This window comes from Bombus terrestris, chromosome 1, assembly GCF_910591885.1.
Source record: "Bombus terrestris chromosome 1, iyBomTerr1.2, whole genome shotgun sequence".
Lineage (NCBI taxonomy): Eukaryota > Metazoa > Arthropoda > Insecta > Hymenoptera > Apidae > Bombus > Bombus terrestris.
In genome coordinates, this window is record NC_063269.1 from 5,012,703 (window position 1) to 5,027,698 (window position 14,996).

Genomic DNA, 14,996 nt, shown 5'->3' on the forward strand with positions numbered 1-14,996 from the left:
TAAGACGAATAGCGGATGAATAGCAGGCTGGAATTATGGCATCACTGCCAAAACGCGATATTTCTGTTACTCGGTCCGCACAACCCAGTTTGCTCCCAGTTGCTCCTTCTATACATCCCCTGTCAGCGAATAGTCGACGTTGCGTATAATTAATTATAACGCTGTTATCGGTAACAGGCCATTAACCGCGTCTGCTGCCTGCGATCGATCGTTACTCGTAGCGGTTGATGTACGCGAGCTTTCTTCTCGTTTTCCTTCGTTTCCTCGCACTCTGCTCTCACCACCTAAATACGATCGTTGCCGTACCCTCTGAACGACGAAATCGCCGTTAAGCGATCAGATAAATCGACGAGATTTCGTTTCACGGTTCGACGTCTTCGTTCGTTGGGGGCCGTTTCTCGTTTTTCAGCTTATCCCCTTGGCTCGTCGAGCGTCGAGGATTCATACACGACCGCGCACATACATGGCCGTCGTTAATTGCACGGTGAGATCTCGTCCCGACTCATTTGTCCGCCGCACTTCTCCGTTATTCTTCTCTTCCGTCCTGCTCGAGTTGCCAGTTTCTTTTTTCGGCGAAAGTGGGTCAAGGTCAGGGCTGCCGGTACCCGACGTTTGCAGGACACACGAGCGCGAATATGCGCCGGTAGCACGAAAACGCTTGGAAAGCGTCGTAAAACTGACTCGACCGGCTGACGTTTGCGACCGGCCACAACGGAAAGCTGTATTACGTATGTAGGTTAAACTTTGAAAGACGGAAATTCAGCGTGGCAATATTCGTGACACGGCACGCGCGGCTAACACAAGTCACGGCGCGCTCTACCGCTTCTGGTTCGACGTTAATTGGTCAATTTCCGCGATCGTTAACGATCTCGCAGCGTCGATGGCGCGTCTTGATTAGAAAGTTCGGAATCGGTTCTCTCTCCGCTCTAAATTCAATTACTATTCCCGATCGAGCCGCGCAGCTGGCGTTTAACTGGTCGTCGACGGCGATTCGACCACGCGAAAACGATAATCGTCGATATCGTCGGAAACGATGGGTAAAAATTTGACGCGTGGTTTGTTAGACGATCCTCCGGCCCTCCGTCGTCGCTGAATTAAACAAGATCGATGGAAATGTCACGATACTTACGTAGCCCGAAAGATCGCTTCTCTCTCTCTCTCTCTCTCTCTTTCTCTCTTCTTTTTACTTTCATCGGCAAAATCGAAACGTGCCATTCGTTCGTTTACGATTCGTCGATAATTGGTCATTTTTCCAAGTGTTTTGCCCCGTTCGATACCGACGAATTGGCCGCGTCTCGAAATAGCAAACCATTTACGACACAAGCAGAGCTCAGGTTATCCGAGAAATTTCGACGGAAACTGAAAGAGCGCTCGATCGACGTACGAGCGCAGCAATCGTGCTAACTCGTATAAATTTGTCAGCGGCTCGAGTAAGCAGCTTACCCGCCTCTCGTGCGCTTAACTTAGCACGCGATCGTGCAAACGCGCAACTCAGAGTCAGCCCGTTCGACGTACATCCACATGGTAGCGGTTTCCAATTAACAATATCAATTGGCCGTTTTTCATTCCGTGTATCGTGTACGCACCAACCAGAAAACGGTACGACAACAAAAGCCACGCCCATTTCCATGATACACCATCCGCGACTAGGGGTTGATTTCCCTATATTTCCGGATGAATACGACGCGTCACGATACGTCTGCCGAATATTATTCCGCTCTATTTATTATTCTTCGATTCTGTGCTCGTTCGCGTGTCCTATTCTATTGTGTGCGTATGTGTGTATACGGCTGGCTATTTCGTCTCGCGACAGCGGCAGGGTGAGCCATATTTTACTCGATCGAGACGCTTCCTCACGAACTTTCTTGCCGCACCGACGTTTTCGTTAGCAAATATACCGGCACGGCGGCCAGTATTTATGGTCGCGGAGAAAAACTTTGCGTTTCTTCGTAACTGCTTTCTCCGTTTGAGGGAGACCCTGGATTTTCTGGGGCGAACCCCCTTCCCGCGGCAGTTTGCGGCGGATGTACACAAAGGTCGCAATAAAACTCGTCGATGACGACCAAGTCGGCTGTGCCGACGTTTCTCGCTTAACGAGCTTTCTCGTACCGTGTCGTCGTTTCTCCGCCAGTTTTTCCTCGGAATTTTACGATTGATAAATATTTAACACCGGCCGTCTCTTTTGGCGCTCGATGGCTAAATTTAAATCTGCTTAGTCGACGAAGATTCGTCTCGGACGACACGAAGTAGTTCTTGGCGAATACGAAAGCTTGCAGGCAGTGCTTTTACCAATTTTTTGGCGACGATGCCCCGAAGCTTGGTGGAGGGTTCGCGACGTCGCGTCGCTTTCCGTCACTCGACCCACTGCTGTTCCACTAGAAGCCCTTTAACCCGAACGAACTCGTGCAATTTTTAACAACGCGAGCAAATATCGCCGCAGGCTCACTGGCTGCAAATCGAAGGACGTCTGCTCCGTTGGCACGGGTCCGCTAAGAACTTTCCTCTGTCAAAAGCAGTGCCGTTCCGCACCAGTTTCGGCAACTGTTTTTCCCCGCGTAAATCCTGCGAATTCTTTGGTCCTGTCGTCTCACGACCGTGCAAACGATCGATTTAATGCCATCCCATGAATCACATGAGAAATGTCCGAGAAGCGTGGCTGGTCAAGCGCAGTTATCCGCGATCGAGAGATCTTCGTCGTTCGGAAGGGATTACATTAGGTTGTCGGAAAAGTGTCTTCTTTTATAGACACGTCTTTTACAACGATGCATCTTTATACAAACATGAAACCTAATCTGTCGAACGTTGCGATCCTTATTTTGATAGAACAGAATCGACCATAGGTAATTCGATAAAATAATGTGAAACAGAAAATATTGTGCAACGATTATTTCCTTATAAAACGAAAGAAACTTTTCGGACGACCTAATAGAACGCTCTATACCAGCGGTTCTGAACCTGTGACGAACACGGGAGACCACGAAGTGTCCGTCACTGATAAGCTATTATGGCATCGTTTGAATAAGAAATATTTTATCTCCTATTTATGTATGATAAATCTCTTCACTAGAAATTTAGAGATCATCGATGAACAGTCACCGAATATTTCATCGACGAGATTGAAATTTTGAGTGGAACCTGGAAAAGTGGCGATAACGAAAGAATTATTTAACGGAAGCTAGCAAAAGGTTCGGAACCGCTGCTCTGTACAATTGAGAGAACGACAGGAGAGAAAGTTGGGTGAACAGGCATCGTGATTTTAGACGCAACGAAACTCTTGACAAGTCAACAGAACTTTTAGTCGAGGGCACTTTTTAGCGGAAAGTGGGCCTCGGTGATAGACGCAAGGAAACGAACTCTCTTTGCTCTCGCTCGCGTTTTTCCTTCCTCTTACTAGACTGTCTGCTAACGAAAGTTACGAGTTTTGACTGACGCGATTTCAAAAATATCGCGGCGGTGTCGTTCGAAACGGCTACGTAATTACTCGTCCATTTGCTTCACCTCGTACATTATTTAACCGTTTCATTTCCCCAATGGATCACAATTCACGCAACGTTGAAATAGTCTGTTTAGCTTCGTCTCGAAGGTGGCTCGCTACTCCCAAGTGGTCCAGCGAGCTCGAAAGCGCAGCGAAAATATTTCCCGACGAATCGCAGGCGAATCTGTGACGAGAGATTACACCGTTTGCAGTTAGTGTGGATTTCGGTGGAAAGAAAATTGAATATTCCACTCTGGTGCTCGCGAAGCCAAAGTAAACTCTGATATTATTGATTTTCAAACGAACCGCATCTTTCGGTAGCACAAATAACGTCATTAAATTCCGACACGATTCATCGGCAGCAATTGTTGCCCGGAATAATTATTAAATCAGGAATTTTCAAATAAAACCATTCTAGTGAAAATCGCGCTTACCCACCGAGAAAGAATTTATAAACCGAGTCACGCGCGCGTTCCCCTTGTTATTATTGTTATATTTCGTCTGTGATTTCGTTGCTCGGTTATGGTTTCAGTCCTCTAGATGCTCGCGTGTGAAGGGATGCGTTGCGGTCCTCGTAGTCCATCTCGTTAATTACAAAGTTCATTACCTCGTCGACGCGATACGACAACCAGGCACACAGACACATACTCGCACACATAAAGACGTACTCCGACGACAGAGTTGACGGCTAAGCGGAAATATGGCACTCGCAGCTTCGGTTACACGACTGTCTGCGTTTATCCGTGTCATCTTTGGGTAGCCGCTAACAATTCCACCTCTATCAACGTTGAAACCATTTCGATCTCCCCAGTTCGCCACAAATCATAAAGAAAAATAGAATCTCATTGCTGGTTTTCTGCGCCTTGTTTAAAGAAGCTACACGCGTCTATCGCGAGGGGGAAGAGATACACGAGCAGACGCAAAGAAAATTTCGAAGAGTTGTATTTCCTCTCGCCATACGGTCGACCTTGTACGTTGCTTCGTCTCTGCTGAAAGATGACGATTCAACGCGTATATCGCGACGAACTGAGAATTCGCTACGGCGCAAGATAAAAAGAGACAGAGAGATAGTCCTCGAATCAAAGATGGGACTATCATTGAGGAGAGAAATTCAGTTCAAGCGCTTCGTTAACGAGTTTTCCTAAACCCGTCTGACGTCTGAGCGAAATTTGTCGGCGACGCGCCTTCAAATTTAAGATTCTGATTCCTTTCACAGAAAACCATATCACCGCGATATTTACAAAGTTTCGCTCGCTCTCCCCCAACGACGTCAACCAACCTCGTCCCAACCGACATCCATTCCAATCCGCCTAATCATTCGCATCCAGCAAGCAGCAACTATTAAGCGGGGAAAAACAGCTGCCGGCAGTATAGCGGAACAATTATCTGCGGCCAGGGGGGAAACGTAATTGGCAAACGCGACGGGATGCAGTGCGACGTCGCGGAATTACGAGCTATCCAGCTTATACGCGTCGGCTACACCGCATCATTATCTCGTTCCGTGGAGTGTGCGCGCTCATCTCGTCGGTTCTGTGCAAACTACGTCGCGAGTATGCGCGCGGAAAACACGTCCCTTGACAAATTCGTAAACATCGGAACCCCTGTACGACGTAACAGGTAACAGCGACACAGGGACTAATAGAGACGCGAGCGTTTCTCGAATTTGAAAAGAAATTGGAGGCGAGGATAGGATAGGACGAAGAGATACATCTCGTATTTATTCGATCATGGTTGTTTCAACCACCTTCTCTATCTTCGTCCCTCGACGATCCAAGTTTCATCACCTCTGGATATTTTTCGCCCGAGCGAAATTACTTTTCATCGCGTCAACGTGTCGCGTATTTTCCACCTCTTTATTTATTCATGGTAGCTCTCTTTCTTCGATCAGCCACCCATTCTTCTTCCTCTTCCTCTTCGTTACTCCTCCTCTTCCGTATCGTTCTCAACAGATCGATCTATCGGGTAGAACGCGAACAAGAGAGTCCTATTAACATCGTTGTTTATCGAACGATGGAAAAACGAGTAGGATAACGTCAGCATCGTTAGTACACCTTCTTAGGAATGTCTAATTGTACGTGGTCGAGGATAACTGCAGGAAATCGGAAGACTATTGTTCGGAAATCGTTTCGCTAATTCGCGATGCGCTTATTGTTGCGCGGTTAAGTCGCGGCTGCCTCTGTAACCTCGATTCACTCGCGTCTCAACGAACAAAAGGACAGGAACTTTGTGTATCAGGCTGGAAGCAATAGGCGCGAAACTCGCGATCCATGGCCAAAGCGCGTTAGTCGACCACCCGGGAGCATCGCGAAAGCGAGGAATTCGAGGGAGTTGCAGGTCGAGTATCCCTTAACGTTTCATGCATAGTAGACGAGAAAAGTCATTCTCCTAGTCATTCGTTTGCGGCCTCGAAAAGGGCAAGCAAAGGGAGGAAATAAAAAGAAACTGTGTCGCAGATGAAGACGTCACGCGTCATTCTACGCGATCGCTCGAACGCGTGACTATATGTTCGACATGTTGAAACGTAAGTGACGCTCGAGTTGCTTCGCGCATACGTCCCTGCTGCTTTAGAGATCTCAGTCCCCTACGTTCTTCATTGTCTGGCGAAACGTCGATTTGAATAGGAACGTAGAAGCGCGTCGATCGTCTAATCTCGTTAACGTGTCTAGTGGATAACGACGGTAGTGCTTTGATTAGCTGTAATTTCCAGCCTGCGAAAGATCTGCAGGTTTTTACAGGGACAATGTTTTTTCGGCTTTCCAACAGGATGGCGTGAGCAACTTTTAGGCACGCGATCGCCTCGATAACGTGTACTTCTGTGTTATTTGGTAAAGTCATCGATCCTAAAGTCTGTCGACTATAGATATCGTCCGAGTTCGCTGGAATCGGAGACATCGAAGCCACGAGGGTGATCGGAAGCGTAGGTAAGACAGGAGCGGAGTCGTAGTCGAATCTGAAGCACCGTTCGTAAACACGGGGTATCGGGTTGTCGGGCTAAAGGATGGCCCAGTGAACGACGACGAATTGCGGCGGTTATAACAATCGAATGTAATAATAAAAAAAGAGGAAATATGAAACAGACGAGTAAAAATTAAAAAAACAGAAAATAATAATAAAAAAAAACAGTATGATAAGGAAAAGTGTAAGAAGCGGATGAAAGAAGGAGATCGATGTTGTATTGAGAGACGAAATGACGTGTGTGTTCCAGCAGCATCCGAACGCGACGAACAGTAGCGAGACGAGCGTGGGTGGCGTGTCGGGTGCATGCGGAAGCAGCGGCATACCGGCGGGTGGAGAGGCCGGGTGCAGCAGCAGAGGTGGCAGCAGCAGTGGTGCCGGTGGCACGGCCGGACAGGGCTGCGAGCAGGCAGCCCTCGGTGGCTCCTCGTCTCATTCCAGGGAGAGCCACGCCAAGTTCAGGCACGGCTTGCTACAGCTTATGATCCACACGATCGATCCGCTCCACGACGGTCAGTCCCGCGCCGGTATACCAACTCCACACTCTATCACTCTCGCTTGCCGCTTTGCCTTAGCGCTGACAGCACGCTCTTAGCTGGTAGTCGTTATATTTTAGCCATAGTTTTCTTTCTTTTTAGACGTCCTACGATCGAACAATCGGGCCATACTCTCGCGGCCAAGACTTTTAAGCGGAACCCGGTAGAGAAACCGGTAGTCGCGTAATCGAAACCACGTTGGTGTTTCACGAATTTCGATGAGATTCGGGTAATTTTCCTGGCACGAACGTCGTAAACGCTCGGCAGTCGTCTGGTTTCGCGGCGATGGAAATCCGCGGCTGAAACATCGCGACGAACCGCAAACCTTCGGAGAGCTCTGTCGGATAAAGTGCTTTTAAATGTAGAGTCACGGATACGCTTACGAGGACCTCCGGGACGGCATTCTTTCAGCCTCTTTCCTTCTTTCTATCGACAGGCAGGTCAAGCCCGTAATCCTTAACTCGGAGTGTAACGTATCGGAGAACGTTTCTTTCGGTCACGAAACATCGAAACGTGATTCGGAAAATATCGAAATATGTAGAGTTCCACGGTAGTGTCTGTAATTGTAGAGGTAGTTCCGTGTCATCAAACGGTTTCCCAAACTAACTTCGTTAATTAACTGGCAGCCGTATGGATGAATATCATTAAGCGGATGCTCGAACGAATTTTAAAATTCCAATTGAAATATATTCAAATCCGAAGCAAGTCGTTCCAGAGACTTTGCGTTCGTAACTCGTTTAACCTACATACAGATGCCATTCTATTTTTCTCTCTTGCCGCCGACTCCTGAACATCTTTACGTTCCGTGAAAAACATTTCCCTTTTTTTTTCCTTCGCTATTCCTTCATCTACGGTCTACGGTTTGGGAAACACGCGGGAAATCGAATAGTAGCGTTTGCGTAATTGTCCATCTAGCTGTACTGGTTTGTTGCATGACCGATCACTGTGTGCCGTTGCGTCGGACCAAGTAATTAAACGTTGCGAGTACTCGACGATAACGAACACACGAGAAGTTCAATGTCGTGCACGTTGTGCCTAGGAGCCTGCGTACGATACAACCATTGGATGCACGTATCACTTAGAGATCAGTAGAACGACTCCCGTCACGATCAGACGTTACTCGTTACGCGATCGTCGAATAAGCTTCGCGACGAAGCGATGCAACCAACGTGGCGTTTCCTCTTTTTGCTATTGGATCGCCAAAAACCTTGAGACAGAATAACAACTATGACACTGGAGTAGATACGCATCTATCGGCGTATCGACTAGCGATCGGAACGACAGATTAAACGCTAATGCGACGTTTCGACGATGACTGGTAAATAAATGAGAAAACGTGCTCGTTACTCCGGCCCTCTGTCCTTTGTACGTATTTATAGAGCGTGGCCTCATCGCGGGAAAAAATCCAATCCAGGATACTATTTTTCATTGCGCCGTCCATGTTTCACGCTGTACGTATAATAACGACAGATAAAACGGTAAACATCGTTCCGAGAATCGGACTGTATATTTTTTCGCGACTGATTCGGAATCTCACGGGCGAAAGGTAATTACCGTTGTGATTCCGCGTATCGCATTCTCGTGACGTTTCTAACCTCCTCCTCCTCCCCCTCCTCCCGCCAAACTGGCGTTCTTTTTTTCTCGCGTATAGATCGGAGAGATTAGAGCGGCCGATTGACCTAGAAATTAGGAGGGAAATACGAGCCGTTCGACGGAAAAGCCTCTGTAAACGTTCTCGCAGCAAGTTTGACAAAGACAGTTCGGTTTCGTTTATCGTCGATATAAAAGGACCGATCGTGTTCCTGACATCTCGCGAAACGAACATCGTAAATTCCTTTACAGCCATCCCGCGTGAAATTCCGATCGATCGATCGATAACTCCTGCTACCGTGGCGAATAATCGTTACGCTTGGCCGCTCGGCTCCGCTTCGCTCCGCGTGTCGGTGGACGGATCGCGTGCATTTTCGGCCGCGAGTCAGCCGATGAAATTTGTACGAGTGTCTGGACGGGCGTTTGTTAATCGGCGAACGTAACAAAACTGTGTAGTGAGAGAAAGATCGCGGTTGGCGTGATCGATAGGAATCTTAATCCAGAAGGTAACTCTCCGATAATCTCGACGTTGAAATTGATTTTCGGCCCGTGCACCTACGTGTACCGGAGTCGCTTATATAAATGGGTCAGGTCACGCGCGTATGGAAAGAAAAGGGCGATCATCAATTAGACGACTCTTTCGCGTGGATCCCCGGATGGCCTGGTTGTAACTTAACAGTGGCCGCGCGTATATAACATTCGAGAACACCGCACATAGGATCGTTCCCTCTAGCCGGATGCTTTCGTCGATGTTGCTGAAAATAATGGTAGTTAACCTAGCCTAAGGATAGGAGATCAAGACACTCGTTATCGCGAACGTTATTTTAAGCAATAATTCCTCGCCACAGCTTTATTCCACATTCTCGTTTAAATCTGTCGATCGTCGCTATATATCTTTGCATTTTCGTTCTCCTTTTCTTCTCCTCTTTATCTTTCGTCGATCGAGAGAACACGCCCACGAAACACGACGTCGTTAATCTCGATCGCGTGGCAAACGCCCGATACGCCTCGATTTCCCATCGATATTCCAGTTCCAGGTGCGTACGTGTACCGACGAACACGCGTCTTCCATGGCGCGTTTGAGAAACAGCCACCTACTTTTCTCTTCCCTGATTCGCTTCCTGGTTCGATCCTACCTTCTTTTCTTCCTTTTTCTGTCGATTTTCCACTCGCAAGTTACTGAAACACAAGGAAAAGGGGAAGCAACGGCAATAGCAACGACGACGACGACGACGACGAGAATGAGAACTGCAGCGTCGGCTACGAGCGTTTTGTGGGAACACAGGAAAAGCCGGATGGTTGGCTTCGAATGAATTTGCGGGACGCGTTTTGAGCATGTATCTCTGAGTAGCGGTGAGTGGCGAGTATGTATCGGGACCCTGACCTAGAAAGCGGCGCGTATCGATCGTAACTAGCGAATCCACACTTGGGGCTCGCCTTCCTTTTCCCTTCCTTTAGCTGCGGGCCTTTAACGTCATCCAGACATCACCTTGCACCGTTACACCAGATAATATTCAAGACGAATAACTATCCTTCCTGAAAGATTCCACTCACCGCTCTACTCTTTCCCGTTCGCGGAAATACTTTAAACCTCGTTTGCTCGACTCGTGGTCGAGCCCTTCGTTCGTAAACGAGCGCGATTTCGTTCAACGACGTGGCGATACCGCGACCCATCTATCAGATATCCGAGATGCTTACACGGTTTCGCTTTATCGAGTTTCTTCCCGAGTGTCCTCGAGCGATACGATTTCTTTCTTAGGAGCGACATTTTCCAAAACAAGTTGGAAACTCGAAAGAGGATGGAACGGTAGATCGCGCGACGTGTTCTTATAGATTTCGCGTTCCCATTGTTCGTCCTACGTGAGCGAGGGCGAAGATATGGAAATTTGTTCTGTCGTCGTTAAACGATCGCATAGCAATAAGGAAAATGCACCGAAATAGCAACGATAGTTTTAGTAAATTGACAGGTCGGGCCATCTATAACGAGGCTCGTTCCCAGATACGTATTTAACGTGCAGAGCTTAGTCGTCGCGTTTGAGTGGTTTTCTCCGAAGTAGCACTCTTCGTACGTCACTCGTCGTCGTCGTCGTCGTCGTTGCCGTCGTCCACATCGACATCGACATCCGCTTCGAATCTCGTCCCAATTGAACGCGTTATTTATAATGAACGTGGCGCAAGCACGTTCGTTAGGTTTTTTAATAACTTGCAGAGAATACGAGGCAGATGAGCGGCATCGTGGCGAAAGGCCAATCGAAATCCCCTGTGACGTTTCTATATAGCTCGGAGTCATTTTATCGAAAATCCTCATCCTCCCATCGGTCGCGTTCCCCGAGGTGCAGTCACGATTACCCATCTCCGTTAGGAACGATATTAACAAATTGGACCGCGTTGCTTTAATCCCTCTGCCCGTCTTTATTTTCGAACTCGTCTCCCGTGGTTAACGTCTCGTCACACTTCGGCTTAATTCCCCAGGTACTCTCGGTTTATAGTTTATAGTCTTCGTTCTATTTACAGAAGAACGTTTCTCGAGTTTGTTCTAAATATCAGCCTCGTCCTTCGTTTCTCGTTCGCGTTCCTCCCTTATCCTGTCTGATATATAAAAGAAAGAGAAAAACAAAATACAAAAAAAAACCGGAAATTACATACGCGCTCGTATCTGTACGCCGGAAAAATTAGAGGAAAGAGTCACGAAAGAATTACATCGACTGTGGTATCCCGTGTTCGATATCGAAAGTCGAGCGTAGAAATCGAGGACTCGGTGACCTTCGCAGATGGAGGTTGAGCCAACCACGAGTCATCAATCACGTCAGCTTTTGCATTACAATTATCCGTTAGCCGCGTCTAATCCTTTACACGCAAGAACCCTCGCGAGAATCCGACACCGTTGAAAAGGGCTCGAGCGAACGATATCGATCGAAGCTTCCCGTAGCTTCGATGTTACGCTACTTTTCGGTGGAATATCACGTGTATCTCGTGCATCTCTTATCTCGTATTCGGTGGATAATATTTAGCCAATATCGCGCTATCTCGAGTTGCGAGCAGCTTGGCGCACAATATCTTCCAGTTACTCCGATGAGAGTTAAAATTGGATTTCGTTGTTGTTTTTTTCACCTTGAACACCTTCTACAGCGCACGCATACAACTTTCCGCGTGGAAATTATAGCTTCCTTTTCTCTCGCCGTTGTACCCTTCGGAGAAACCAATTTTCGCAGCTGTAAATGAAAGCCGAGGGAAAATTGGTATGGCGATACTCGAAGCTGGGCTTAATTTTCTGGATAATTTGCCGAACGACACCGGAAGACAACGGAACTCGTTATCTTCCAACGTTGGCCGTTCTGGATTTAATGGCAGATTAGCAGCCGAGACAAGACAAAGTTATTGAAACGTACGCCACGCCGTCGAGAAACGACGATCGCTCTTTTCATCGGATCTTGCATCGCTGCCTCGTTAACGTACTTAATGGCCCTCGATCTGGCAGTCGTTCCGCCGTACCGAACATACAATACAAAGTTATTCGGAGGAGAACGGGACGTTCAAACGATGCCGTCACGTCGTCTACCGTCTCTTCTCGGGGCTATCGATGCAACTTGTTTTTCTCGGTAAACTTTCCACTTTCCTCCCTTAGTTTCTTCTACGCGTCTCTTTCGCTCGTATTACGGCTCTCTGCCGTCACGTCGGGAAACCAAGAAGAAAAGAAAAGAAAAGAAAACGAGTGCAATGAAATTCTTACTCGGTTCGGATGAAATTGTCTCCGTAGCTACGAGATGGAGAAAGTCGCGCTACCTTGTCCTTCTTCGTCGTTGACCTTCTGCTACGCGACGAACGCTATCTCGCCATCCGACGAACGCGAAGATATTCGTTTTATCTAGGGGACGGGTTTATGGCTGCGCGAAGGACACCGATCTATATCACCGTTCTTAACGATCGCTTCATCCAACGTCCTTTCTCCGTATACCTATTATACACAGGCCATTTCGGTGTTTCACGAGCGAAAGCACTTGTTTGCTTTCCAACCGATCGGTCCGTGCTCGATCAAATGCCTGTCTCGTGTCCTCCTTCGCCAATTGCCAGTTGGAAAAGCGGTGCTGCTCCGCTTCGATTTAATTGTCCTCAAAACCGAAACGCGTCCGCTAACAAACCCTAGGCTGATCGAGCTTTGTAGGTTAATAGGTAGCACTTGGGCCGACCCGCACGGGATTATTCTACTTGATTCGTCGTTCCTCCCTTCTCTCTTTCTCTCTCTTTGCCTCTTCTTTCGTCTCGCTCGAAAATTTCCATCGCCGGTCGGAGAACGCGAATATCCTGCCGTTTCTCCGCGTCTTAATTCGTCTACGATAAAGAAATTAACAAGATTCTACCACTCCGAAGTTTGTTAACGCTCTTTTATCCGCGATACTCTCGCTCTTTCACGAGGCTTCTTTTCTCGTGATTCGCATCGCCAACCATTAACTGTAATTTATCAAATGCAGCGTCGTTGATTTCTTTCTCTAATCGTGGCTCTTCCTTTGAACGATTTCTCTTTCTCTCTTTTCTTTCTTTCTATTTTTACCCTGTCTTTGTACTTTTTCTACGCGAACGATTATACCGCTCGAGGAAGGTAGAAAACGCAAAGGGTAAACAAAATTATCGAAGCTTAACAGCTCGAAACCCGATAGGCACCTCCTTCTTCCTTTCTCTCGCTCTCCATCGCGGACGAATCCCTCCCTTTCGCGTATTCTTTTACCTTATACTTTTCCATCTCGCTCGAGGCGACCCAAGGGTCGATACTTTCATCGCGGTCCGACTTCTCGCCGACGGCTCTACACGCCTTTATTTTCTCGCCACGTTTCCAGTTTCGAGAATGAAGGCCACTCGCTACAGCTTTTTCTCCCTTTGACCTAGTACCATCAGCACGGGCACACGCGATTGGTCCAAGCTAATCGCCGAATTACGTCTTCTTCCTTTTCCTCGCGGCCTTTTCTTCGCGTACGAGTCTCTCCGCTTTTGTCGCTTTTCGTCTTTCATCGAAAGCAATCAAAGCCTCGCAATATTTCATGCGTTCGTTTTAGTCCTCGGCTCGAGAGCGAAATTGCCACTAAAGGGCAACTTGGAGCGAGTTGGTAATTAACGGAAGAACGTTCGGTTTAATGCCTCGTATGAAAGACGATATGAACGATCGAATTGCTCGCACGAAACGTTCCTCCGCGCGGTATCAGATTATAGTTATTGCAAAACCTATCCGTCACCGCGTTCAACGTCGCCTGACGTTCAAATATTTAAAGGAACGCGTTAAGCAAAGTTTCTCTTCTGCTGTTTACCGGCGGTCGGGTTAATCGATAAACACGACTAATGATGTATCTTAAAAAAAGAAACTCTTAGAGGCGGCTGGTGTATAACGTATTTTATATATATATAGAAAGAAGACGAGAGAAGGAGCGAGAAAATGAGAGAAAAAAGGGAGAAGAAAGGGAAGGGGGAACAAAGGTGAAAGAGAAACGAGATAAATAGGAAACGAGGTAGCCTCCGGCTAGACACATACTTTCGTATCGCGCACACTTTTCAGTGTTCTTCTCGCTATTCTTGCCCGACCCGTTCAGTTTCTTCTTTGACCTAGTATCGTGCGAATAAGCGCAGAATCGGCTCGCATCGTGGCAACGAGGTAGCTTCGGTAACGAACGAATTTCGAGTGCCTCATGTCGGTTGTTTCCTCGCTACTTTACCTATTTAAAGACGAATCACGATGCTCGGCCCTGATTATCGCGGTTACAAGGTTAAATTAAGAGGGAGGAATTACACTGGAGATGGTGCTTCGAGGTCGAGAATCGTGGGAATTTACTTGCGAGGCAGCGGGAAAATATTTGACGACTCAGAGGCTGCGTATTCCGTCCGTGGGATGAAAAGATAACAGTAATTTATACGCCGAGTGGGATTCTTGCCCGTTTGAAATTCTTCTGCTTGCACGTCATAGCGGAGTATCGCGAAAGCGCGATTTCAATGGGAATATTACACGATGCAAATACTTGCGTCACGGTAGAGACGTAAAGCTCGTTTCTGAATCGCCATTCCACTTTTTTTTACCAATTTATTCCAACGAATAAACAAGAAGGACGAGCGGATCTTGCAGTAATATTTCACGGCACGTGTCTAGCGTCTGTGAGAATTTTCTATGTCTCTGGTCGACATTTTCGTCGCGATAACGAGACGGAAGTTCCGGACGATTCGAACGTCGGAATCGCTTCTTGCCTGTTCGCTGTTAATTAACGTCATCCCCGGAAGACGAAGGAAACTCGCGGCGGAGAAATTGGTTTTCGTCTTGTCGAATCCTCGCGACTCGCTAAAATCAGAAAGGACGAGCGAACGTTTTCTTGAAAAGTGGCGATCGCTTTGTCGCTTACGAAGATAAAAGAGACACGCCATTTGGTGAAGGTAGCTTGTAACGCGATGGTTTAAACGTGTTTTTA

The 14,996-nt window shown here is 47.5% G+C and overlaps 1 protein-coding gene across 2 annotated transcripts in view; it reads left to right on the plus strand.

Annotated features, from left to right (window-relative positions):
- Positions 1-14,996, plus strand: part of LOC100644792 (sodium/potassium/calcium exchanger Nckx30C) — a 44,466-nt gene that overhangs the window by 13,013 nt on the left and 16,457 nt on the right. The window contains exon 3 of one of the 2 annotated variants that reach the window (XM_012308987.3): positions 6,681-6,957. In XM_012308987.3, the coding sequence (XP_012164377.1) occupies positions 6,681-6,957 (277 nt within the window). The remainder of the gene's footprint in view (positions 1-6,680; positions 6,958-14,996) is intronic. The other variant, XM_012308992.3, reaches the window with a different exon arrangement.